Raw genomic sequence first — 27,587 nt, forward strand, 5'->3', positions numbered from 1 at the left:
GGAGTTAGACGTTGGTGATGGTGGCACGACTTGTGAATCTGATACAGACCACTGGACTGCTCCCTTTGAAATGGTGAATTTCATAGTACGTGGAGTAAATGTCGGAACGCGTGCATGCCTATTGAGGGAGGCATGAAGCGCGTGGAGTAAATGTCGGAACGCGTACATGCCTATTGAGGGAGGCATGAAGAGGTGGAGTAAATGTCAGAACGCGTACATGTCTATTGAGGGAGGCATGAAGCGCGTGGAGTAAATGTCGGAACGCGTACATGTCTATTGAGGGAGGCATGAAGCGCGTGGAGTAAATGTCGGAACGCGTACATGCCTATTGAGGGAGGCATGAAGCGCGTGGAGTAAATGTCGGAACGCGTACATGCCTATTGAGGGAGGCATGAAGAGGTGGAGTAAATGTCAGAACGCGTACATGTCTATTGAGGGAGGCATGAAGCGCGTGGAGTAAATGTCGGAACGCGTACATGCCTATTGAGGGAGGCATGAAGCGCGTGGAGTAAATGTCGGAACGCGTACACGCCTATTGAGGGAGGCATGAAGCGCGTGGAGTAAATGTCGGAACGCGTGCATGCCTATTGAGGGAGGCATGAAGCGCGTGGAGTAAATGTCGGAACGCGTACATGTCTATTGAGGGAGGCATGAAGCGCGTGGAGGTGGATAATGTGACGTCTCTGAGACGTGAAGATGTAAACACACATGGGCTGACAGAAGGGAATGTGGGGTTGAGGGCGGATTTAAAAAGCACAGGACGTCGTGCAGCATGTCTATGGATTCAGACGGCCCACTGGAAAAGGAAACGTTAACAATGCAAGGTAAGGCCGGGGGAGTTTGCAGTGGTGAAATCCTGCAGTGCTGTCCTGACTCTCTCTCTTCCCTGCTCTCCCCAGGTGACGGACCAGTCCGTGAAAGCGTTCGCTGAGCACTGTCCTGAGCTGCAGTACGTTGGCTTCATGGGTTGTTCGGTTACTTCTAAAGGAGTCATTCACCTAACCAAGGTAGGTTCCACGGCTACATCTCCTCGGTGTTTCCCAGCATCATTCATACCAATGCCCTCGCAGTGTTCCACATACTTGAATGAGGACTGGTCAGACCATAATAGAAGTGTAAGTAGTGTTTGGTATAATAAAAATCAGTTTAAGTCAACAATATAAAATCTATCCTTTCTGAAATGGGACATTCATTTAAACAAGAAGCTTGCTTTTTGGCATTTTTCCTTTGCTAATAACTGTGAATGTATACAGTAAAGAAACTGATATATATGACAAGAATTATTTAGATTTTAATGTTATGTATTGTTTTAGATACTTTAATGAAAGTTTTCACTGGTCAAGTATCATTAGATCTTCTGAGTATTTGGCTTTTAAGAAGTGCATATGGTCAGTTCATATGATTAAGCTGAACATACATGGTGAAAAGAGAAGTGAATGTATGCCAAAAATTAACTTCATAGTTCAGAGAATTTCCTTATATACAAATATAGGAAGTCTCATATTTTAGCGATAATGAAAACATCAGTTCCTTTGTAATCTCTCACTTGTCACACATCATCTGTGCTGTTTTTCAGAGTTCTATAATAATTATGAACTAATTCTTACATACATGTTTTAGAAAACTGGCTACTATAAAATTTACTTGTGTCTTATTCAAAATTTGTCATGTCTCTTCAAGCTTACAGTTTAGGGAAAAGAATTTACAGTTTCTTTCCTCCTAGTGAAAGTGAAAGTCGCTCAGTCATATCCAACTCTTTGAGACCCTATGGACTATACAGTCCATGGAATTCTCCAGGCCAGAAGACTGGAGTGGGTAGCCTTTCCCTCCTCCAGGGGATCTTCCCAACCCAGGGATCAAACCCAGGTCTCCTGCATTGCAGGTTGATTCTTTACCAGTTGAGCCAACAGAGGAGCCCAAGAATACTGGAGTGGGTAGCCTATCCCTTCTCCAGCGGATCTTCCTGACCCAGGAATCGAACCAGGGTCTCCTGCATTGCAGGCGAATTCTTTACCAACTGAGCTACCGGGGAAGCCCTCTTCCCTCCTAGGAAAAGAGCAAATGTTTATAAATTACCTAGGACTGTGGCAATAAGGCCCAGAGGGTAGGAACCCAGGCTCTGTTGTCAGCTTGGGTTTGAATCTTGGCTCTGCCATTAATCAGCTGAGTGAACAAATTATTTTTCAGGGAATTAAATTGAACTAGTATATGCAAGATGCTTTCCTCAGTATCAGGACCATGGTAAGTGCTAGGTAAACTTTAGCTGCTGCTAAGTTGCTTCAGTTGTCTCCGACTCTGTGTGACCCCATAGACGGCAGCCCACCAGGCTCCCCTGTCCCTGGGATTCTCCAGGCAAGAACACTGGAGTGGGTTGCCATTTCTTTCTCCAATAAACTTTAGCTACTATTATTAAAATTAGTGGTGGCTCAGATGGTAAAGAATGTGCCTACATTGCAGGAGACCCAGGTTTGATCCCTGGGCTAGGAAGATCCCCTGGAGTAGGGAATGGCAACCCACTCCAGTATTCTTCCCTGGAGAATTTCATGGACAGAGGAGCCTGGCAGGCTACAGTCCATGGGGTTGCACAGAGTTGAAGACAACTGAGCGACCAGTACTTTTACTCTCCTTGAAAGAACTGGTGCTTGCGCGCGTGCTCGGTTGTGTCTGAGTGTGTGCCACCCGGTGCACTGCAGCCCGCCAGGCTCCCCTGTCCAGGGGTTCTCCAGGCGAGAATGCTGGAGTGGGTGGCTGTTCTCTTCTCCAGGGCATCTTCCCGACCCAGGGACCGAACCGACGTCTCCTGTGCGTCCTGCACTGGTCAGCAATTATTTACCACTGTGCCACCAGGGAAGCCCAAAGAAGTGCCACCATAACTAAACCGCTAGAAGTTTAGAGCAAACCTTGAGGGAGAAATCAAATCACTGTTTTATTCTAGTGCGTTTGAAGCAGTGCCTGTAATTATTCTGTGTCTTCCGTGACTGATGGGCTTTAATTGTATTTGGAGGATTAGAACCTAAAACTGGCAGAGAGCACAGGCACGTTATCCTCTATTACTGCTCCATCAGAACATCTTCGTGTAACCAAGACCATATGTAACCGTAATTTTTTATTCATCTTCTATAACCTTGGCCTGAACATTTTCGTAGATGAATGCTTTTCCCATCACATCATCTACTGCTGTTTATAGTGCAGAGTAGAAATGCCTTTGGATGAACAGATTGTGCACAACAAGTGTTATAATGACCATATGTGGGCTTTTTACGATCACTTGAAATTGTACTCATTAAAGACAAAACAAGACTTATTAGATCAGTAAGCGCTTCCCTGAACATTCTGAGATGGCCAAAAATTATGGTACACTGGTGCTTAAAAGATCAGAATTATTCTCTGTGACAAAGTAGCAGCGACGGCAGATGTCAGCTTCGGAAGGCTTAATTTGCTGCGAAGAGTATTCTGAAGATTGTATTCCGGAATTGGGAGTTTGGCCTGTCAGCACTCGGAATCTACTGGATTCATATCAAAGCCGGTTCGCAGCGTTCTAGGCTCATCCCTGTGCTGAGCACAGTGTTTTGGTGAGAAGACCGGTCTGTGGCATGACATTGCTTAGTTCATGGATTCAGGTAACGGCAAGATAGCCTTTTAAACATACGTTACTTTGGTTGAACTAGTTTAGTTGTTTCAGCTTTTGAAAACCAAGGGTAGAACTCAAAGCTTTTTGTTAAATTCGTTCTGACAGTGTTTTTATACTAAGACATTATACAAAATGTAATTTACATTCACACAATGTTTGTAAATATATAAACGTTCCTAGAAAGTTGTGTTACCCTTATTGTCCTCACGGTGTATAGTTTTCAATATTTTTTTCTCAATATTTTATGTAATTTTTAAATAAATGATTAGAGGATGTGAAATGCAGAGTGTTATCAGGATAAATATATTTAATTTTATATGATTGAGAAAATCTCTCCAACTTCCTACTTTCCAGTCTGTGACTCTAAATTTGCTAAAGAGGCAAATGCCATGAAAGCTCCGTGCCTTAGTTTCCTCCTGTGAAGAGGCATGTCTGTAATAGAGGATCTATCTCTAGGGTTTCTTATAGCCAGACAAATCTCTGAAAATAAGAATTGTTGGCCTGGAAGGGACTCTGAGTGGCTGTCCTTGAATGCAAGGAATGTCAAGTCCTTACTAAGTTAAAAGGGAAAATTGGGGATTTGTGACATCTTAGATTGTTAAATCAAGGGCAAGAAGACAGAAGATTGATAACAAGAGAAAGAATATTGATATTCTATTACTGTGGTCTCGTGGACTTAATTTTACTTTGGTGCTCTCCGTCTTGTCTGAACTCTATTGATGACACACCCTTAGTCTTCAGATACGTTCTGTTAATATCAAGCAGTAATGGACTTCCTTCTAAGCTGCTATGACTATGTAGATGAGAGTCCAGAAATAGCTAACAGCGCACGCACACAGGTTGAGAAGGTAGTCAGCTTTCCTGGAGTGGGTTTGGAAGCGGGGATGAGAGCTTCTGAGGCTTCTGTTTTGCCTCCGAAGTTGAGAACGTTAATGACGTGCCGTGTCCGGCAGAATTGCGTCTCCTCCAACCCAGGACTTCTCTCAGGTGTTGGAAGCGTTTCCAGCTCATAGCACAGGGAAGGACAGCCCAGGCAAAGCCGAGCAGGCGACCTGAGTAGACACAGAACAGGAAGTCCAGGGAGACCGGGGTGGCCAGGGCTCAGGAGGACAGAGTACCAGAGCAGAGACAGCTGCATAGAAAACCCCGGAGATGAGTGTATGTTCTCCCATGCTTATCTGGTCCTAATAACCCACGAGTAAAGAAATCCCAAGAGAAACAAGGAAGTAGTAATATTTTGAACTGACGGAGAATAAAGACAAAACACACCAGATTTAGTGGGATGCTGCTAAAGTACTCACTTTGGTTAAATAGCACCAAACACCTACATACGAAAAAAAGAAAGGTCTCAGGTCAACGGCCGTAGCTTCTACCTTATGAAACTTGAGAAGAGTAAATTAAACTCAAAGTAAGCAGAGGGAAGGAAATAATAAACATCACAGCGGATATTAGTGAAATGGAAAACAAAAAGAAATATTAATGAAAGCGCAAAGCTGGTTCTTTGATAAACTAGATAAATCTGTATTCAGACTAATTAATAGAGAGAAGGAGACATTGCCAGTGCCATGACTCAGAGGGGCAGCATAACTGCAGAGTCTCCAGATATTAAAAGGGTAACAGGAACATCATGAGCATCTTCACACCTCTAAATTCAACAAGTTAGATGAAATGGAAAATATATTTGAATGTTGTGAATTTCCAAAGCTCGCTCAGGAAGAAATATTCAGTAGATAACCTGGATACCTCTTTTACTTAAAGAAATTACTTTTGTTGTTAAAAACCTTCCCTCAGTGATACTCCCTGCCCAGAGTGCTTCACTGGTGAATTCCACCAAATATTTGTTATATTTCAAAACTTTTTCGGACCTCCCTGGTGGCTCAGACGGTGAAGAATCTGCCTGCAACCCAAGAGACCCAGGTTCGATCCCTGGGTCGGGAAGATCCCCTGGAGAAGGGAATGACTACCCACTCCAGTATTCTTGCCTTGGAGAATCCCATGGACAGAAGAGTGAGATACGTACTTGAGTGATTTACTATTGGAATGATATAGCATTAGGGCTTTGTATCAAAATATCATACAGCAGATGAAAAAATAGAAAAGTGGATAGGCCAATAAAGGAAACAAAAATGGCAAAATATAGATAATTGAGGTAAGTTATAGGACAAGAAGGTTCATTATGTTATTCTCATTACTTTTGTTTATCCTTGAAAATTTCCGTAATAATGAAGCTTTTAAGAGGTTAAAATTGATATTAATATAACATGATAAGTCGTATTATTCAATCACATACTTTTTAAGAACTCAGTAACATGGAAAAAGCTCAGGATGATAATGAATACTCAAGTGCATTATATATAATATTAATTTAAAATCATTTGAACAAATGAGCCAATGGAGTCTGAAATATCAAAGTGGCATGTTATATAGTACGTGTAGTTGGTGTGCAAACTTGAGGTCTGCTCTGAGTTCATGAGCTTCATGCCACTGATCCATTGTGAATTGACTTCAGTCACTTCGAATGATTTCAACCAACAGTCAGGAAGATGGTATTTTTATTCATAAATGACTAAATACTCATTTAATGACTAGTCAATAAATGACTGTTAAAAAGATGAAGAATTTTTGAGAAAACTTCGTTTTTGTTTTATGCTATATAAAATTTATATTTGTCATACCTTAGGGATAGATGTTTTTCCTTTTTAGATTGTTGATATATTTTAAAGTTGTTAATTAATTAATGATATTAATTCTGATGCTGTGCATGCATGCTAAGTCACATCAGTCATGTCCGACTCTTTGTGACCCCATGGACTGTAGCCCTCCAGGCTCCTCTGTCCATGGGATTCTCCAGACAAGAATACAGGGGGGGGCGGGGGTTGCCATGCCCTCCTCCAGCGAATCTTCCTGACCCAGGAATTAAACCCATGTCTCTTATGTCTCCTGCACTGGCAAGGGGATTCTTTACCACTAGCACCAGCTGGGAAGCCTGTCTTAGATATTATTGTTGTTTCAGTTTTCAGTTTAGAAGCACAAACTGAATTCTTGGGATATGTCAGATATGGGTATGTTTGTTTGGTTTTGTTTTTAAGGAGAGGTGTTTTTTGGAAGGTAGCAGCTAAAAAAATTCAGATATTTTCTTGGACCATATCATATTTACAGAACTTTTGTAAAACACATAGTTTAAAAGTGCTTATGGCTGAAAATATGAAATGTTTTCTAAAGAAAAACAAAATTGATTTTTTTTCAGTTAATTTAACGTAAGTAAGTGAAAGAATGTTCATCCATGCAGCTAACTCAATTCTCATCTTCCTTGTCATGTTTATTCAGAGACTAGAAATGAAAGATGAACTTTCTTGCCTTCTAAATTTCAAAACAACTGATCAGTTTAGAATGTCTTATTCTAAAGATAGAACATATTATTTTGCTGCTTTTGGGGTGATATTGCTGTTAAGCTATAGATTATAATTTTGTTTGTTTCTGATTAATTTATAGGAACTTGAGTGGTATTTTGAGATGTGGAAAGTGTGTTCTTGAATTCATTCAGCTCTGAAATATTCCCTTCTGAGTAGACCAGTGATGACTCTGAAGAGGTGTTTGTAGGACGCTCTTGGTTTTTTTAGCTTTTGGGGAGTTAAGAGTTGAGCTAGAAAGCAAGTTTTGAGAATTTAGGCAATGATTCTCTAGGCCTGGTGTGATCCATTAATAGATTTTTTTTCTTAGAAGTTTACAAGGGACAGCAAGCCACTTATTGCTGTCATCAAAGCTAATGGTGTGACTGTTGATCGTAAGACTGGCATTTCACGTAATCTCTTACTCTCAGTTTTCTCATCTGTAAAATGAGGATAATAATAGCATCTACCTATCTCTTGGGCTGTAGAGGAAGGGTGTTTGGCACATACTAAAGCAGCATTTGAAAAATAATATAAAGAAGTAATTGTAAAAATGTTCATTATTATGTACAAAGTCTGCTTATAACTCTTTAGTCCTAATCCATTCATGTTCTTTTATAAAAATAAAAATGTAAAATGATTTTCATGAAAATAAATCTCAGTTAAAAGCTTTATGACCCTTCATTCTACCTGAGTGCCGATTCAGAATATTAAGATGAATAACTGTCTGCTCTTCATGAGTTTGTTTTCTCTCCTTTAACCCACTGAACAACTAAAACAATATTTTAAATCATCAAAAAATTCCTACCATAGCAATGCACTGAATCAGAGGAATATAGTATTGTACCTCATTTAAATTTTTTCTTATTGAAATAGAGTGGATTTACATTGTTGTGCTAATTTCCACTACACTGCAGAGTGATTCAGTTACATGTACATGTGCGTTCTGCTTCAGCAATACCCTTGCACTGTGGTTCATCACCGCGCGTCGGGCCCCGTTCTCCGTGCTGTACGGCAGGGCACTGTCGCTTGCCTGTTCTGCGTGTACTGCTGCGTCTCTGATTTCGCACTCCCAGTCCACCACCCCACCAGAGTCTGTTCTCTGTGTCTGTGATTCGCTTTCTTTTTCATAAAAGCTCATTTGTGTCGTATTTTAGATTCTACATACGAGTGGTATCGGCTGATATTTGTCCTCATTTCTGACTCACGTCACGTGGTGTGGTGGTAATCTTTAGTTACATCCACGTTGTTGCAGTGGCGACATTTCACTCTTTTTTACGATATTCCATTGTGTGTGTGTGTGTTGCATACCTACATGTGTATACGTATAGGGCTTCCCCAGTGGCTCAGTGGTGAAGAATCCACCCGCAGTGCAGAAGACACAGGAGATGTGGGCTTGATCCCTGGGCTGGGAAGATCCCCGGAGGAGGGCATGGCAACCCACTCCAGCATTCTTGCGGGAGTATCCCCTGAACACAGGAGCCTGATGGGGTGTCGTCCATGGAGTCACAAAGAGTTGGACGCGACTGAAGTGACTGAGCGTGCACGCACGTGTATGTGTATGCTGCGTCTTCTTTGTCCATTCACTTGTCATTGAACATTTTGGTTGTTTCTCTGTCTTGGTTATTGTGAATAGTGTTGCTATGAACATCGGGATGCATGTATCATTTTCAATTATATTGTTCTCTGGATATAGGCCCAGGAGTGGGATTGCTGGATCGTATGGTAGCTTCACTTTTTTGTTTTTAAGGGGCCTCTGTACTGTTTTCCATAGCGGTTGTGCTAATTTACATTCCCACCAGCAGTATAGGGGGTCCTCTTTTCTCTCCACCCTCTGCAGCATTTGTTATTTGTAGACTTCTTAATGATGGCCATTCTGACTGGCGTAAGGTATGTTATACCTTACTGCTATCACACAAATGAGTGACTTTGGTTTTTATTTTTCAAACTAGTGTAGGCAGTGTCTACATAAGCGGTAGCGTTTTATCACCTTTACTTTTTTCGTTCTACTGAGCCAGTTATATCTGTTCAGTGAGGCTACTCTTTTTATATTTTACAACCCTATTACCCTCACTCTAGTTATAATGTCTGTTTGTGCTACATTTTCATTCCAGCAGCTGCCATAGCAGCATATATCAGTATGAGGCTAGTAAAATAATGAATGCATCTTTCAAATGACTCAGTTTGTGGAAGTCCTAACAAGTAAAATGAACGAATACATTTCTTTGTTGTATCTGTCCTTTGATAAAATGGTTTCTTCAGGCTTTAATGTAAATATATAAATATTAAATGAGGAAAGTTGGCTATCTGTCTTGAAAGGACCTTTCTTGGATCTTGGCTTTATACTTTATATGTCATTTCACCTTGCTCACGTGAGCCTCAGTTCACTCCTTGCGTTTTTATCACACACTTGTTGTTTATAAATACAGAGTACTTCTGTAGGCAAGGATTTCAACTTTACTTATCTGGTCTCTAACACATGAGGTCAGTCTTTATCCAGGAAAGATATTAGGAGATACTGCTCTCATGCTCTTTTTGACTTTCAGATTCATTCACACTGTGTAGTGACAGAAATTTTATTTAAGGATCAGTGTGAGTCTGCTTCATTCAGTCTTGTGGTTTATATATAAATACATAATGGTATCAGGCACAGATGGGGTCATGTCTCTAAGTCGACAGAACAGGCTGCCTGAATTAGAGAATGAGATCTGGGGCTTGGTAAGAATAAATTGTAATGAAACTTAAATGAGGAAATGTTCCACTGAGGGAAGAAAAGTGAGTGGATCTCATTTATTAATTAATTTTTATTGAAGTATAGTTAATTTACAATGTTGAGTTAGTTTCAGTTATACAGCAAAATGATTCATTTATCAATTATTAATTTAAAATAAACATGTATTGAAAATTACAGAGTCTGGTTAACTTAAAACATATTCAATTGATTAAAACATTGGGGGCAGGAGAAGGGGACGACAGAGGATGAGATGGCTGGATGGCATCACTGACTCGATGGACGTGAGTCTGAGTGAACTCCAGGAGTTGGTGATGGACAGGGAGACCTGGCGTGCTGCGATTCATGGGGTCGCAAAGAGTCAGACACGACTGAGCGACTGATCTGATGTGATCTGATATTTACTTAATAGTTTTGAGTTCCTTGGACTCAAGGAGATCACACCAGTTAATCCTAAGGGAAATCAGCCATGAATACTCACTGGAAGGACTGATGCTGAAGCTGAAGCTCCAGTACTTTGGCCACTTGATGTAAAGAGCAACTCACTGGCAAAGACCCTGATGCTGGGAAAGATTCAAGGCAAAAGCAGAAGGGGATGACAGAGGATGACATGGTTAGATGGCATCACTGACTCAATGGACATAATTTTGAGCAAACTCCAGGAGGTAGTGAAGTACAGGGAAGCCTGGTGTGCTGCAGTCCATGGGGTCGCAAAGAGTTGGACACAAATTAGTGACTGAAAAAAAAAGTTTTTGAACATTTATAAAATATTTAATGGTGTTTTATTGTCAACTAATTCAGCTATCTTATTTAAACACTGTTTCCAGTGCACCTGGGCAGCTCCTGTTAGCCACAGGGAAGTCCCTGCATATGTGCAATATTATATATTCACTTACACACAAACACACGCTGTGTCGATCATTAATTATAGAGAATCCAGATAATCATATTTTTCTTTACAATTTTGTTTATCATTGTGCAGTGTTAATAATGATGGCCTAAGGCTCTCCTGGATGCTGAGGGAAAGATAAATTATGTTGCATCTTTATTGAAGTCACCGTCTTTGAAAACAGGGAATTCATTTCCATGGTAACTCACTATTAGTCAAACATAGAAGGTGTGTGTTCAAAAATTTTAGCTTGGAACCGCAATATTTATTTGGGTCTACATAATATTACTCATTACTTCCCATAATAATTTTTGGAATAGAGTTTGTTTGCGAGCTCCCTCTTCTCTGGGCACACTGGCCCAGCAAGAGAGTCCAGTAGCGTCCATTGACAAAGGCAGTTGAGCTCCTCATATGTCTGCTCTCCAGCCCAGAGGTATCACAGGTGGTTACACAAAAGCTGTTGATCACAGTGTATCTGCAAAACTGTCAGGAGCATCGCCGCTTCCCTACTGTAGACTTCCTCACAATTGATTGTCTCCCAGTGGGATGATAGGTTATCCACATTTTTCTCCACGAAAAAAGCTGCCCACTGGAGCTTTCTCTGTTATATTCACTAGTGGAAATGCTTGGTTATTATGTTCGATCAGAGGTACTTTTCGACATGCAATTGGCTATCAATCTTGGATCTTTAAAAACGAAACAATATCCCTGTGCCTGAGGAAGCCGACAGCAGCTCCGGATACTTTTCCGCTTTCATCTGGCTCAGAGGAGAAAACAAAATCTGTGAGCACCCTGGGGTTCCCAGGCAAGGCGTGGGGCATACTCTGGGAGTTCCTCCTCCTTCTGGGCTATCACCATGAGCTCCCATTAGACTGACTGTTTCTTTTCATTTGGAAGCTGGCCCGCCTTTCTCCTTTCCCTCCTTCTGCTTCGAGCCGGTCCTAGGGCTGTTCGCCCTCCTATCCTCCCTTCTCTCCGAGCGTCTCTTCTGTGTCACAGGGGGCTTCTCTATGCAGGCTGCATTTAGTGGGAGGCAGGAAGGCTGAGGGAGGGAGTCCCTCTGGTGTTTCTTTCCCTCCTTCTCTGTCTCAGGTTGCGTTTCTGGCAACAGGCTTCATCTCCTCTGTGATTCCAGCCCTGGACAGACCTCCCGCAGCCCCAGCTTGCACTGGAAGACCAGGCATGTGGTTTTCATGAACACTGAGTCTTATTTCTTGTCTCTCTAGCCTTGGGGTGCTCGTGGCGTCCTGCTGGTGGAAAATCTGTGGCTTACAGTAGCCTCTCTTCTCAGCTTCTACTTCATCAGAATAGCCTTTTTTTTTTTTTAAATGAAATTCCCTTCAGCTTATAGGGATTTGTTTTCCTAGTAAGATACTAGAACGTATTACATGAGAGCACCTGTAAGAGAATAGAACTGATATTTATCTCCCCTCTAAGAATCTTGTAACAATGAGATCAAAGCACAAAGCAGAGAATTGCGCACTGTATAACATTTAAATTAGACTTGACCTTTCCTTAGACTGGAGCTTCCCTCATAGCTCAGTTGGTAAAGAATACACCTGCAATGCAGGAGACCCCGGTTCAGTTCCTGGGTTGGGAAGATCTGCTGGAGAAGGGATAGGCTACCCACTCCAGTATTCTTGGGCTTTTCAGGTGGTTCAGTTGGTAAAGAATTGCCCTGCAATGTGGGAGACCTGGGTTTGATCCCTGGGTTGGGAAGATCTCCTGGAGAAGGGAAAGGCTACCCACTCCAGTATTCTGGCCTGGAGAATTCCATGGACAGTCCATGGGGTTGCAAAGAGTCGGACACGACTGAGCGACTTTCACTTTCATTCCCTGGACTATCTGTAGCCATACTCTTGTCTTGGATCTAGATAAGCTAAAACTCGATAGATAGAAACAACTAGCTGTGTGACAATTAGGAATAATGAAGCTACAGCTCTTGGTAATTCCCAAGAGTAGGATGGAAAGCCAGATGCTTACTTATAAAAATAGTTTTTATGCATGCTCCTTTTGCTTTGTGGGCATGCTCAGTTGTGGCTGACTCTCTGTGAGCCCGTGGACTGAAGCCCACCAGGCTCCTCTGTCCATGGGATTCTCCAGGCAGGACACTGGAGTGGGCTGCCTTTCCGTTCTCCAGGGGATCTTCCCAACCCAGGGATCCAACCCAGGTCTCCCGCATTGGCAGGGATGTTCTTTACCACTGAGCCACCTGGGAAGCCATGTTCCTGGAACGGGTGAAATTTAAATGTTTCTCAGTGCTGTAATGTGTGCCAATTCACAGAGGCAAATGCAAAGAGAAATATTTCACTAAGTAAGTTAATTGTTGTGAACTAGTTATTTGAGTTATTATTAGTTACCAGTTAATTAAAGTTATATATTGGATGGTTTTGACTGACAATTAAAAATAACCTATTACCATATCAGTTGTTGTCGTTTAGTTGCTCAGTCGTGTCCGACTCTTTGCGATCCCATGGACTGCAGCACGCCAGGCCTCCCTATACATCACCAACTCCCAGAGTTTACTCAGACTCATGTCCATCGAGTTGGTGATGCCATCCAATCATCTCATCCTCTGTCATCCCCTTCTCCTCCTGCCCTCAGTGTTTCCTAGCATCAGGGTCTTTTCAATAGAGTCAACTCTTTGCATCAGCTGGTCAAAGTATTTGAACTTCAGCTTCAGCATCAGTCCTTCCAGTGAATATTCCATATCAGTACTTCTGTTTATTTTTTAACTTTTAGATCTTGGTCATGCTTTTTGTTGATGTAAGAAAGTATAAGTGACCCAAATTGCATAATATTGAAGTAAATCATAAATTTTGAAGTTTAAATTTAGTGCTGTTTAAAATTTCATCTCAATTACCTTTTCAACTCAAAGATGGAAGAAAGTGGTTGAGAGAAGAGAATTAGTTCTTTGTATCAGAAGGTAGTGCTTTAATATATAAATCAAACATATAATTTATGTGCTTTATTTTTGAAAATTTTGCATTATCTAATAATAGTTTCATGTTCTGTGTGATCTAATATCAAGGAAAACCTTGTAAAGGCTTTTCTGAGTGCCATTTCTTACTGTTAACTGATATACCGGGCTTCCCTTGTGGCCCAGCTGGTAAAGAATCTGCCTGCCACGCGGGAGACCTGGGTTCGATCCCTGGGTTGGGAAGATCCCCTGGAGAAGGGAAAGGCTCCCCACTCCAGTATTCTGGCCTGGAGAATCTATACAGTCCATGAGGTTGCAAAGAGTCGGAGGCGACTGAGTGACTTTCACCTTCACTGTACTGCCTGTAGCGTCGTCATTAACCTAGAATTTTAGATCATTCACTTCTGCCTCTTAACATTGAGTGTGATTTGTCAATTCCAAATTTAAACACATGTAAACCAAATGCTATTGCTTCTTACAACCTTTTTTTTTTTTTAGGACAAAGGTAAAACTAAGTACAACAAATGGGACCTGAGTCAGTGTTTGTAGAGTTCTTGACTTGGGTTTTGAGTGTGAATCCTCACATGCTCTTTAGAAAGTTTGAGTTTTCTAAGATTTTCCTTAGAGAGTGTTCATTCTTTTATTATTATAGGTGATTTTGGCATTTAGATGATAACCATGAATAATGAAATCAAGTACAATGCCAGCAGTGAAGATTGTGCAAGAAACAGTATTCTTCCTACGTGCATCCTGATATTTTTTTTCTTACTTAGTAGGGGTGATCTGATTGATTCATTTTTAGATTGTTCTATCAGCCTGGTTTTCCCTCTGAAAGGGGTATCTGAGGCTTTATTGGGGAGGAGAGGGGGGAGGGGAGGAGTCATGTACACATTTGGGGATGTTTCTCCTCACACAGACAGCTGCTGAGGAATGCCTGGGTTAGCTGTGTCCCCCGAGGACGCAGGGTGCCCCAGACCCTGGGTGAGCCCGAGGAGAGCTGTACTGACGGAGCCACACGCTCTTCCTCCACGTGTTAGGAAATCTGTTTCTGGTTTATGGAGGTGGGAAAACGAGCAGTGACCCTGTTGGTAGCTACCGTCCCGGGTGCCCGGGTGCTCTGAACAGTACTCGGTCACAGATTGGAAGAAGTAGTGCCTGAATTAAGTTTTGGGCACTCTTCACTCTGAACTTTGACTTTATTCTGAGGCTCAGAGATGAGAGTGTAAGCCCAAGAGATTTTCCATGTGACCATGAATATTCAAAACCAGGAAGAAAGAAATCAGTTACATATCCCGAGTCAGAAAGAAAGAAATAAAAGATATTTCATTTTAGAGAGTAGGTATACCATTTCTGTAAATTTTTTTTTTGAATGCCAGGAAATGGCAATATATGCCAGAGTATTTTTTTTTAATTAAAAATTGTTATTGTCATTTCTTTGCTTTACAGTTTCACACATTTAACAATAAAGAATGGAATAATTTGACTCTTTGGCTTTGATAGTATAATATCAGGAAGTGAATGTACAGGTCACTTGGCATGGATATGATAAACTTTTGTCCCAGGCTAATGACATTTCGATTACTACTTTTAAAAATAAGATTGTAAAACTTTTATTTGGAATATATTTCCAACACTTTTGGCACATTGAAGTAGTATGATACATGGTTGCAAGTGATTGAAATGGGTTCAAAATCCCATGAATTGTCTTCTTTAAAAAAAAAGGATCTGTGAACTTGGTATGAGAAAATGAAAGAGAAGCGCACAGCCAGCCCGTCGGATGAAGCAGTCTCCCCTTGCTTGGCTCCTATTTGATTTAATTTACCCTTAATTTATTTAAGCTGTGCTTTTTTTTTTCTTATTTAAGCGAAGCAGTATAAATATTTTATTTTTTAATTGAGGAGAAATTCTGCTTCCTCGCACCTGCAGACTGAGAAATCTGACAGGGCTTCTTAGTGCTGTTAACTGCAAGTGCTGTTTGTAGTTTGTTATGAGCTCTAGAAATCTTCCATGGAGAAAAGAAAGGGATTTGGTGAAAAGAAAAGTCCTAGGGAAAGAGTCAGTTAGAGAGTGTGCCGCCTGCCAGACTGGAAGAGGAGGAGCCGATCCGTTCCGAGTCTGTTTGGAGAAGCAGGGATGCAATTAACAAACGCACGTCTCTGAAGCAGCGATTAGAATTTTGGGTGAACTACTCAAAATTCCTGCCATACATATCAAAACTCTGTCAAATTACAGAGACTTCTTAAATGTTCTTCATTTTAAGAATAAATATGAAAAGAGATGATGCTTCTTGTTCTAAGATAACCTTTGATTGTGTGGAATGAGAATTTTTTTTTAATGTAATGCTTACATATTAGTGAAGTTTATGTTCAGATATATCACTTTTAGAAACATGTAGCTTCAGAGCTGCAGATCGTGCATTTGATACAGTTACAAGAACAGAATCCTGGTTTTGGGAAACCCGAACCCATGAAGTTATTTTTAAAGTTTTGATCCTGATTCAAGCTCATTCTGCAATATAGACATTTGATAGTTTGGTTTGATGCACCTAGTTCTGTGTGAGGCCACTGCTGCCTGAGATGCGAGTAAGACATGGGCCCTGACCTGCACTAGCTTGCCTTGGACTCTGGTGGGGGAAACGCACGCTGAATTAGACTAAATTATAAAGCAGTGTGTGGTGGGAGAATGAGCCGCCTTGCTGGGTATACAAAGGGTAGAGTCCCCAACTCCGAATCCTGGGAGGTTTTACAAAGGGTGTGTGCTGGGGCTGTGAGCCTGAGTTGTGCTTTGATAGGAACTGAACCAGCCTGTAACTACTCTGGGTCACTTGGGACAATATGATGCTAATGCTTTGTTTTTAGAATCATGCTAGCTTGCTATTATTTTTTTTTTATTACTCTGGATATATATGCCCACACAGTAGTTTAATCAATTAATTAATATTTTTTTTACTCATTATAAATTGAAAGGCTAGTATGCTTGTACCTAGCCAACCTAATGAACTGAGCACATTGATATATAATTAAGACTTTTACGTATTAAATTTAGAAGTGTAAAAGCTGTCTGTGTGCTAATGCGCCCCACATCTATTTGGCATCTCTCCTCCGATATTCAGGCATCTCAAAGGTAGCATTTTCAAAACCAAACTCTCTCCCTACTTTCCCCAAAGCATCTTAATTAATTGCAATCATACCTTCCAGTTGCTCAAACAAAAAGCCTAGGCGTCATCTCTGATTCTTTCTTTTTCTCTCATGCTCCATAACTCAGTTGTCAGAAAATTCTGTCGATTCTAATTTCAAATATATCCAGAGTCTGGTCTCGGTATACCACCTCCAGGGGCTGTCACTGTGGCCCAGGTCCCTGTTACTGCCTGACTTCATTAATTCATTACAGCCTCTCTGCTCCTTTGCTTCTAGTCTAAGACTCACACAGGGGCTAGAATGATGCATTTAAAATGTAAGTTAGATCACGTCACATACCTGCTTAAAACCCACCGAGTCCCCACATTGAGCAGAGCAGAAGGTGAACTTTGTAACTTTGACCGACAAGGCACTGTACAGTCTTCTGTCTTTGCTCCTTTGTTTGGGCATGCCTCCAGTTAGTGTTCCTTCTGTTCACTCTGCTCCGGGAGCTCTGGCTGCTTACGAATGCTCTGACATCTTAGACCAGTTCCCACCGCAGGGCCTTTGCACTAGCTCTTGCCCCAGACATCAGGATGGTTTTGTTTGCTCCTTCACCTCCTTCAAACTTCTGCTCATGTATCTTTTCAGTGAGATCATTTTTGACTTTTTGTTTAAAATTACACTCCATCTTCCTCCCTTCCACTGTTCTCCATCTACCTTGCCTTTAAAAAATTTTTTTCTTTATAGTATATACTTACTACCTTTTAACATAGGATATAATTTGCTTACTTATTATTTCCACTGTCCCCTTCCAACTAATAATATAAGCATGCTATGTACAGGGATTTTTGTCTGTTTTGTTCACTGCTGTATTTTTAGCAGCTGGAATGTTTTCTGGTATATAATAGGTGCCTAATAGTTACTGACTCTATGAATAATATTTTCAATGCTTTTTTTTTTTTAGTGATTAAAGAGGCTGAACTTTATAAATTATTTTTACACTTTCAGTGAAAGTGCAAGTGTTAGTCACTCAGTTGTGTCTGACTCTTTGTGACCCCATGGACGGTAGCCCACCAGGCTCCTCTCTCCTTGGAATTCTCCGGGCAAGAATACTGGAGTGGGTTGCCACTTCCTTCTCCAGGGGATTTTCCCAATCCAGGGATCGAACACAGCTCTCCTGCATTGCAGGCAGACTCTTTACCCACTGAGTCACCAGGGAATAATACCCTTTCAGTAACTGGATTTAAATATCACTTGCTCTGCACTAGGGAAATGGTTCCCTGTTCAGGACGGATCAACTGGGTATCTTTTTCAGAAGTAGTGGTGTTTATTAGTATCTTTTAAAAGTTTCCCCCATATGATCCTAACGTGCACCAAGGTTGGAACCACGTGCTCACTAAAGTGTGAATTCACTAAGTGTGAATGAATGCATGAGAGTGAACTGTAGCAGAGATGTAGGAGAGATGCACATTTGGATTGGCTCAGGCATTAAGATCAGATGTCAGATGTTTGCAGTGAGAGGTTGGTCATGAGTAGCACAGCCCGGGGGGGCTGGTAGGAGAGGCGCTAGGGTGGGGTGAAAGGAGGCAGAGTAGATGGAGCAGACACAGGGCATGCCCAGTAGCTGTAGCAGGGAGGAAAGTGTGTTCCCCTGCTCCCTTGGCAGCTGTTGGCAGTTGCTTTCTGTCTAAAGGGCATAGTTCCAGTGGCGACTGCCTGGTTAGTAATTTGTGTTAAGGCAGGTATATTATATTTCTGAGACTCACTAATTTTTCTTCCCTCTGAAGTAATCAGGAAGTGAGCTCAGTTTTAAATAACAAGTCCAGCTCTTTGAGCACAATGAGAATAACTTCTTGCAACTTGGAGATTTGAGCTATTTTAACTTAACCTGTCAGGGAACGGTAGGGATGGCTTTGATAAGCACGCTCTGGAATTCCTGTCTGCAGTTGAAATGGTTTCTGTTTCCTCAAAGTTTCAGAGAAGGTGGGAGATATGATCAAAGTTATTTAAACAATATTTCTGTGGCTGGTAATGTGGCAAGGAGTTAGAAGGGATAGCTCTAAGGAGGAGCAGCGAGTAAAAATGTCCTGGAAAGCAAGACAGAGCGTGAATAAAATGGTGAGAGATGGCAGATCCAGCAGAAGGGCAGGAGAGCCAGCCAGCCTCGGATTTGGAAACAAAGCAAGGAGACCGCAGACCAGTGTGATTAAGAAGGCAGTGGCTGGAAGGACACCTGGAGAAGGGCCAGAGAGCTCACGTGGCAGCTCTTGCAGATGCGATGAGCGTTCCGGGCCTTGGAAGTCTCCTTTTCATGGTTAGGACTGGAAATTGTTATTGTCTCTGCCCGGCTCTTGGGCAATGAAAAGCTTTCAGTTACAGCCTGAGGGTCTCAGTTCTGTGAGGTGCTGGGAGGATTTCCCTGATGTCCTCAGTGTGACTTATTTAGCTTTTATTACTACTTCTGCTCTCGAGTGCCAGCCGTAACCAACCAAACTGAGGTTCGGCCTAGTTGATGAGCAGAACAGATGCCCCTCATCCTCCCCGTAGGACAACCAAGTTCTCCTCTAAGTGTAGACCCTGTCCACATGCGGAAGCCTTCCTTTGCCCGGGGGTAGAAATTCCCTCTGCCCCAGCCCGTGCCCAGCATCTCAGTGTCTTTACCTGTAGTTGTAGTTTGCCATGCGCACACCACACCTCCCTCCCTTTCTCCTGTGTCTCCCTCGTGGTTCCCAATAGGTGGCTCTCCCCAGGCCCCCCTCTCTCCCCCAAGCCTTTGGTCCCCTCTGCAGTCCCCATCTTGGCAGCCTGACCTGTGACTGGCAGATGGGTGTGTGTTGCCGATCCACAGCATCGGCGGCCTGTCTTCACCTTGACGTTGCTCCCTGAAGATTGCAACCGATTGCTCTGAAACCCAGTCCCCGCGACGCCAACATCTGCAGGGCTGGCAGGAAGTAATTTAGGGACTAGTTGACATTTGAACATGGTTAACCATACAGAAGTTTTTATCCTTCGCGAAAGTTATCACCTCCAGCTGGCTTCACGTGAATTATCCTTGCTGGTCTGAACCAGCGGGACCCCCCCAGCCCCTGCCTTTGCCAAGGGCGCTCCGATTCCCTGTCCGTTGCTTCACCCGCTGGAGTCAACCTGCACAACAGGATTTTGTTTCAGTTTGTACTTTTCTAGTCTTAAGAAAATTTGGAAGCCATTTGAGGTCTTTTTATAATCCTCCAAGTCTGTGTTTCCTAGGTAACATTTTAATGCCTCATTTTGTTCTTAAATACATACACAGCCATACAGTCATTGACTAATTTTAGCCTTTAACCTGAATTGGCTATAAGTAATATTTTTTTCCTCAATAAAAGCGGTATTAAACTGAAAGTTGATTTACCTACAGTCTACATTCTGACTTGGGTTTCTTTTCAAATACCTTACTAAACTGTTTAAAAATGGGAACAAAGCCTGTCAAAGATCTTGGTTGTATGGCTTCGCTTATTCAAATCCTCTGTGATTTGTGTAACCCAAGACTACCAGTGAATTTGTAAGAAAAGTCAGTTTAATTAAAATGTCAGTTTCCTAAATGTAATTATTTGTTTCAGACTATGAAGGATTATGTTGGGTAGCTTTTAATGAAACACTGGAGGGCACTATTATGAAATTCCCTTAGCAAGGCAAGGAGTATGATGAATTTGACAGAGCTGTTTGTGGCATTCTGAATAAAAACACCACAGCCTGTAGAGGTGCTCTGGACGTGTCTTATAATGTTGCCGGTTCCCAGGGCTTAGCCTCCTGGAACTGCTTTGGGTGCTGTCATTTTCCAGGTTGAACTGGCCAATGTGGTCACAGGAAAGGCTTCATGAACGATGTCAGCGACTGTCAGCTCATGAAAAAATGGGCCTTAATTGAATCCGAGGGCAAAAATGCTCTTGATGATCTCAATAGACAGCTGGCATGTGAGAACCAAAGTAAACCTTTCTTTTCCTGTTTGAGTTTATGCTCCATTGGAAGAGAAAAAAACGCTTCATTTATGGACAGGAAACCCAGGGCAGTCACCATCTGACCCACCTTGCCCTGAGGAGTGGGCCTGGAGGCAGGACTTCTAAAAGCTTAGGAGTTAATCAACTAGAATGAGAGTTTTATCATATGTAGATCAGATCAGATCAGATCAGTCGCTCAGTCCTGTCGACTCTTTGCGACCACATGAATCGCAGCACACCAGGCCTCTCTGTCCATCACCAACTCCCGGAGTTCACCCAGACCCACGTCCATCGAATCAGTGATGCCATCCAGCCATCTCATCCTCTGTCATCCCCTTCTCCTCCTGTCCCCAATCCCTCCCAGCATCAGAGTCTTTTCCAATGAGTCAAGTCTTCGCATGAGGTGGCCAAAGTACTGGAGTTTCAGCTTTAGCATCATTCCTTCCAAAGAAATCCCAGGGCTGATCTCCTTCAGAATGGACTGGTTGGATCTCCTTGCAGTCCAAGGGACTCTCAAGAGTCTTCTCCAACACCACAGTTCAAAAGCATCAATTCTTCGGTGCTCAACCTTCTTCACAGTCCAACTCTCACATCCATACATGACCACAGGAAAAACCATAGCCTTGACTAGACGAACCTTTGTTGGCCAAGTAACGTCTCTGCTTTTGAATATGCTATCTAGGTTGGTCATAACTTTCCTTCCAAGGAGTAAGCGTCTTTTAATTTCATGGCTGCAGTCACCATCTGTAGTGATTTTGGAGCCCAGAAAAATAAAGTCTGACACTGTTTCCACTGTTTCCCCATCTATTTCCCATGAAATGGTGGGACCTGATGCCATGATCTTCGTTTTCTGAATGTTGAGCTTTAAGCCAAATTTTTCACTCTCCACTTCCACTTTCATCAAGAGGCTTTTTTTATTTCCTCTTCACTTTCTGCCATACGGGTGGTGTCATCTGCATATCTGAGGTTATTGATATTTCTCCCAGCAATCTTGATTCCAACTTGTGTTTCTTCCAGTCCAGCGTTTCTCATGATGTACTCTGCATATAAGTTAAATAAGCAGGGTGACAATATACAGCCTTGACATACTCCTTTTCCTATTTGGAACCAGTCTGTTGTTCTATGTCCAGTTCTAACTGTTGCTTCCTGACCTGCATACAAATTTCTCAAGAGGCAGATCAGGTGGTCTGGTATTCCCATCTCTTTCAGAATTTTCCACAGTTTGTTGTGATCCACACAGTCAAAGGCTTTGGCATAGTCAATAAAGCAGAAATAGATGTTTTTCTGGAACTCTCTTGCTTTTTCCATGATCCAGCGGATGTTGGCAATTTGATCTCTGGTTCCTCTGCCTTTTCTAAAACCAGCTTGAACATCAGGAAGTTCACGGTTCACATATTGCTGAAGCCTGGCTTAGAGAATTTTGAGCACTACTTTACCAGCGTGTGAGATGAGTGCAATTGTGTGGTAGTTTGAGCATTCTTTGGCATTGCCTTACTTTGGGATTGGAATGAAAACTGACCTTTTCCAGTCCTGTGGCCACTGCTGAGTTTTCCAAATTTGCTGGCATATTGAGTGCAGCACTTTCACAGCATCATCTTTCAGGATTTGGAATAGCTCAACCGGAATTCCATCACCTCCAGTGGCTTTGTTCGTAGTGATGCTTTCTAAGGCCCACTTGACTTCACATTCCAGGATGTCTGGCTCTAGGTCAGTGATCACACCATCGTGATTATCTGGGCCGTGAAGCTCTTTTTTGTACAGTTCTTCTGTGTATTCTTGCTGTCTCTTCTTAATATCTTCTGCTTCTGTTAGGTCCATACCATTTCTGTCCTTTATCGAGCTCATCTTTGCATGAAATGTTCCTTTGGTATCTCTGATTTTCTTGAAGAGATCCCTAGTCTTTCCCATTCTATTGTTTTCCTCTATTTCTTTGCATTGATCGCTGAAGAAGGCTTTCTTGTCTCTTCTTGCTATTCTTTGGAACTCTGCATTCAGATGTTTATATCTTTCCTTTCCTCCTTGCTTTTCGCTTCTCTTCTTTTCACAGCTATTTGTAAGGCCTCCCCAGACAGCCATTTTGCTTTTTTGCATTTCTTTTCTATGGGAATTGTCTTGATCCCTGTCTCCTGTACAGTGTCACGAACCTCATTTCATAGTTCATCAGGCACTCTATCAAATCTAGGCCTTAAATGTATTTCTCACTACCACTGTATTATCATAAGGGATTTGATTTAGGTCATACCTGAATGGTCTAGTGGTTTTCCCTACTTTCTTCAATTTCAGTCTGAATTTGGCAATAAGGAGTTCATGGTCTGAGCCACAGTCAGCTCCTGGTCTTGTTTTTGTTGACTGTATAGAGCTTCTCCATCTTTGGCTGCAAAGAATATAATCAGTCTGATTTCGGTGTTGACCCTCTGGTAATGTCCATGTGTAGAGTCTTCTCTTGTGTTGTTGGAAGAGGGTGTTTGTTATGACCAGTGCATCTTCTTGGCAAAACTCTATTAGTCTTTGCCCTGCTTCATTCCATATTCCAAGGCCAAATTTGCCTGTTACTCCAGGTGTTTCTTGACTTCCTACTTTTGCATTCCAGTCCCCTATAATGAAAAGGACATCTTTTTTGGGTGTTAGTTCTAAAAGGTCTTGTAGGTCTTCATAGAACCGTTCAACTTCAGCTTCTTCAGCGTTACTGGTTGGGGTAACTATATGTACCCCATACATAACTATATGTACTATATGTAAACTATATGTAGATAGTTTTTTGAAATTGTGACTTCTTTCTGTCCTATTCATTCTAGAAGATTTTGAATTTTCCTAAGTCCGAAAAATAGGTTTCCTATTATCTCTCCCTGTTATCAGCACTTTAGGAAGTATTCAAACCTCAGTCACCTTCCCTAATTTGAGGGGCCCAACTGACACAAGTCAAGCTTTCTTTATTACAGACCTTGGTTGTATCTTCTCACTGTGTGCTGGTGGAGGCAATCATTTTCCTCCTGTGGAAAAATGTGCATGAGAAAAGTTTACCTTTCAAACCATTATTAAGTGTACTCTTCTGTGGTAGCAAGCACATTCACAGAGTTGTGATGAGATATATTACCGTGAGGGAGGCTAAGGATAAAGTGATAATTCACATAGCAACTTTGTGTGAGAAGCTGTGCTAAACCCCAGAATATGTGTGTGTAGGAGGTATTTATGTGACTGGATAGGATTTTTATGATTTTGCATCTTCCTGGTGACAATAATGCGGGATAGTTGAGAAAATAAAGTGACGCTGTGTATGTATCATATGTGGCCATATTTAACAGTTCACACACGCACGTGGTTACAGCAAAATTCATCCTTCAAAATAGTTTTTAGCAGCCCTGTGGTTCCATTTCATGTATTTCTGATTTTGCTGAGGTACAGACACGAGGCTACTGTCAGGATATGAGCTCAGCAAGCCCCCCAGTGCCTGTTACTCACAGAGGCTACTTGATTCTATACATGTTCCCAGGACAGTAGTGATGAAAATTTTTGGGGTGTTGGGATCAAAAGTACCCTGTAAAGAAAGCTAACTATAAAAATAAAGTGGCTTAAGAAAAAAAATTTTTTTAATTAGATATAGTTGACAATATTAGATTATGGTAATATAACATAGTGTTTCAAAAGTTTAATGGATTGTACTCCACTTATAGTTGTAAGAAAAGGTGTTTTTTAAAAAATATAGAAAATAGAGTACATTACTGAGGGCAGTGTTTGAAGGATAACAAATGATTTAAGTGATGTCTGAAAGATTATGGGCTTCCCGGGTGACTCAGTGGTAAAGAATCTGCCTGCCAATGCAGGAGGCATGGATTTGATCCCTGGGTCAGGAAGATCCCCTGGATGAGGAAATGGCAACCCACTCCAGTATTCTTACCTGGGAAATCCCATGGACAGAGGAGCCTGGTGGGCTACAGTCCATGGGGTCACAAAGAGTCAGACACAACTTAGTGACTAAGTGAACAACAACTGAAGATTATGGAAACTTATATTGCTATCTATTTTGTATTTTATGTAGGTTTTTGTTTTTTTTTAACCGTTCCTTTTGTTACTGAAGAAAAATTGTTTTGTTTAATGCCAGCCTGCTTTATTTATGGGGAGAGGTAAAGACTAGGGCCATATTTCGGGTATAAAGTTAGAGCCCACGGGCCCCCCGTCCGGGCCCTGGCTGTGGTGTTGGCTGCAGTTTTCAGACCGTGAGTGAGGAGGCTCTCGGGGAAGGGAGACCACAGTCAGCCCCGGTTCCGACTGGTCATCTGTATGGACGTGCCGAGATAGAGCAGTGTGGGGTTTTGTTTTCTGTTTTTGACAAAGGTGAGTCTGTTCCCTTTCGTTATGCTTTGTTTGCCAAGTACTGGTGCAGTTCTGGTGTTGGCAAAGTCTGTGATGGCTTGAGGAGGAGCTTCGTGAGAACCGTTTCTCCTTTCCAGGTCCTGCCTCCATTCTCTGGTGTTGTCCTGAGCCCCACCCTGCAGGTGGCTTCTGTGAACATCTCTGAGAGGCCAGCTGCAGAGAGGTTTTCCTAAACCTCATTCTGAATGCTCGGAGTTGAGCCCTTGTGACAGAGGCCTGCAGTCACTGAGAAAGTGTCCCCTGCCGCGGGGGCACTTTCCGTGTGTCCCGCCCCTCGCTCTTCGTGCTCGGGGCGGCGCTGACGGGCGTCCGGCCAGCAGTGAGTACGAGGCCTCTCTGAGAGCCGAGACCCTTTCCCTGTGTCCCGCCGCTCGCTCTCCGTGCCTCTCACGGGCGTCAGCGGCGGTACTACGAGGCCTCTCTGAGAGCCGGGGCCCTTTCCGCGTGTCCCGCCCCTCGCTCCGCGTGCTCCCGGTGGCTCTGACGGGCGTCCGTCAGTGGTGAGTATTAGGAGGCCTCTCTGGGAGCCGGGGCCCTTTCCATGTTTGCCGCCCCTCGCTCCTCGTGCTCCTCGTGGCTCTGACAGGCGGCAGCGGCAGCAGCGCGAGGCCTCTCTGAGAGCCGAGGTGGAAGGAGGGTTTCCCCCGCCGCCCGGCTTTCCAGAGCGGCTCTGTCCAACCCTGGAGCCCCGGCCCACACGCAGACGTAGAATAGATGTTAGATGTAAACTAAACAGCACAAAATGAGATAACAAATTCAGGTCCTTCCACATACTGGTCCCGTTTCAGATACTCAGTGGCCTCGTGTGACGAGTGGTTACTGTGTTGGACGCTAGAGAGAGAAAACACGTCGGTCACTGCAGAAAGTTCTCCGTAGACTGTTCCTTGTGTTTTGTCCTGCAGCAGCGGGGATACCAGCGTCTTCTCTTGGGTTTGAAGCTCACCTGACTCACTTTTGAGGCCTTTGGCAGTCAGGTTATGCCCGCAAATCAGGAGTCACTTGCTCCCCCTACAGAAGGACTTAGGGCGGCCTCGGGTAGACCGGCCTGTACTGGAGGGGCTCCCTGATGGCGCTGGAAATGCCTGCTGCTGCTGTGACAATTGACCGCACGCACAGCAGCTTAAAACAGCACAGATCTGTTACCTCATGGTTTACTGGTGAGAAGATCAACACAGGTCCCATCAGACTAGAATCATCTGGCCTGTGTTCCTTTCTGGGAAATTTAGAGATGTTTTCTCATCCCTTCAGGTTTTTGAGGAAATTCGCTTCCTTAAGTTGGTAGGTCTGAAAGTCCCCATGTCTTGGGGCAGCTCTAGAAGCTGCCCACATTCCTTGGCCCCTGGCCCTCTTCCTTCAGACGCAAAGCCAGAGAAGGCAGGTGGAACCCCTTTCACAGTTTAAATGTCCCCTGCATCTTCTTCAAACACATCTCTGACTTTAGCTGGGAGAGGTTCTCTGTTGCTCTGAATAATCCAGGACAGGCACTTTATCTCAGCAACTTTAATCATATCCACAAAATCTCTTTTGCCATATAAGTTGGCACATGAGAGCATAGGGAGTGGTGTTATTGGGTCTATCAGATGCATCCAAATTAATTCTTTGCATGTTATTAAGCAAAACAGCTATTTGAGATATAGGTTATTTGAAGAAGATAATTAAGAGCCTGCCATCTTTATCCACCTTGATAAAATATCACCAAGATATCTCTGATTAACAATTTGTTCTTATTTTATCTTTTATAAAAAAGAAAACCTGTACAACAGTGGTATTATCATGAAGATAAATATCTGAAATCAATGTTAAAGAAAATAATCCTGTCAAATTGTAGGTAATTAATGTGATCGACTTAACAGCTTTCCCACATATTAGAATGCTAACTTTTGATTTTTATGATGCCTCAATAAAATCTGCTTGATTTTAATGTTTATTGCCATTCATTTGTTCACCTTAGATTTCTGACTCATTTCTTATTTATTATTAAAATATTATGTAACCATTTAGTTTAATAATTCTATAGTCTATTATTCAGTGCAGTGATATTCTGTAATCAACTGTTCTTAATAGTTTTTGAGGATGTAGTATTTATCTTTCTCATCTTTCATTTTATTTATCTCATTAGCTAAGAAACCTTTCCAGCTTGGACCTACGTCATATCACTGAACTGGATAATGAAACCGTGATGGAAATTGTCAAGAGGTGCAAAAATCTTAGCTCTCTCAATCTCTGCCTGAACTGGATTATAAATGACAGGTAACCACCTTAACATCTTAAAAATACTTTTTCAAAGGGAAGCATGTGTTCTGTGTACCAAGCACTGATTATCATTGTAATAAGGCATGTCTACTCTAAGGAAAATGTGATATAGCTGTGACTTTTAAAATAGATATTTTTAAGTTTTGAAAAACATTTAGAAGTATACTTTTAACCCATCCAGTTTTGGGGCTTCCCTAATGGCTCGGACAATAAAGAATCTGCCTGAAAGAGGAGACCCAGATTCAATCCCTGGGTGTGGAAGATCGCGTGAAGTAGGAAATGGCTACCCACTCTTGCCTGGAGTGGGTAT

The 27,587-nt window shown here is 42.4% G+C and overlaps 1 protein-coding gene across 1 annotated transcript in view; it reads left to right on the forward strand.

The window, feature by feature from the left end:
• Positions 1–27,587, forward strand: part of FBXL17 (F-box and leucine-rich repeat protein 17) — a gene marked incomplete at its 5' end in the record, with an annotated part of 389,687 nt that overhangs the window by 154,943 nt on the left and 207,157 nt on the right. Inside the window, 2 exons of the mRNA XM_010843793.1 lie at positions 900–1,007; positions 27,144–27,274. Coding sequence (XP_010842095.1) covers positions 900–1,007; positions 27,144–27,274 — 239 coding nt within the window. The remainder of the gene's footprint in view (positions 1–899; positions 1,008–27,143; positions 27,275–27,587) is intronic.

This window comes from Bison bison, unplaced genomic scaffold (assembly GCF_000754665.1).
Source record: "Bison bison bison isolate TAMUID 2011002044 unplaced genomic scaffold, Bison_UMD1.0 scf7180017864189, whole genome shotgun sequence".
Classification (NCBI taxonomy): domain Eukaryota; kingdom Metazoa; phylum Chordata; class Mammalia; order Artiodactyla; family Bovidae; genus Bison; species Bison bison.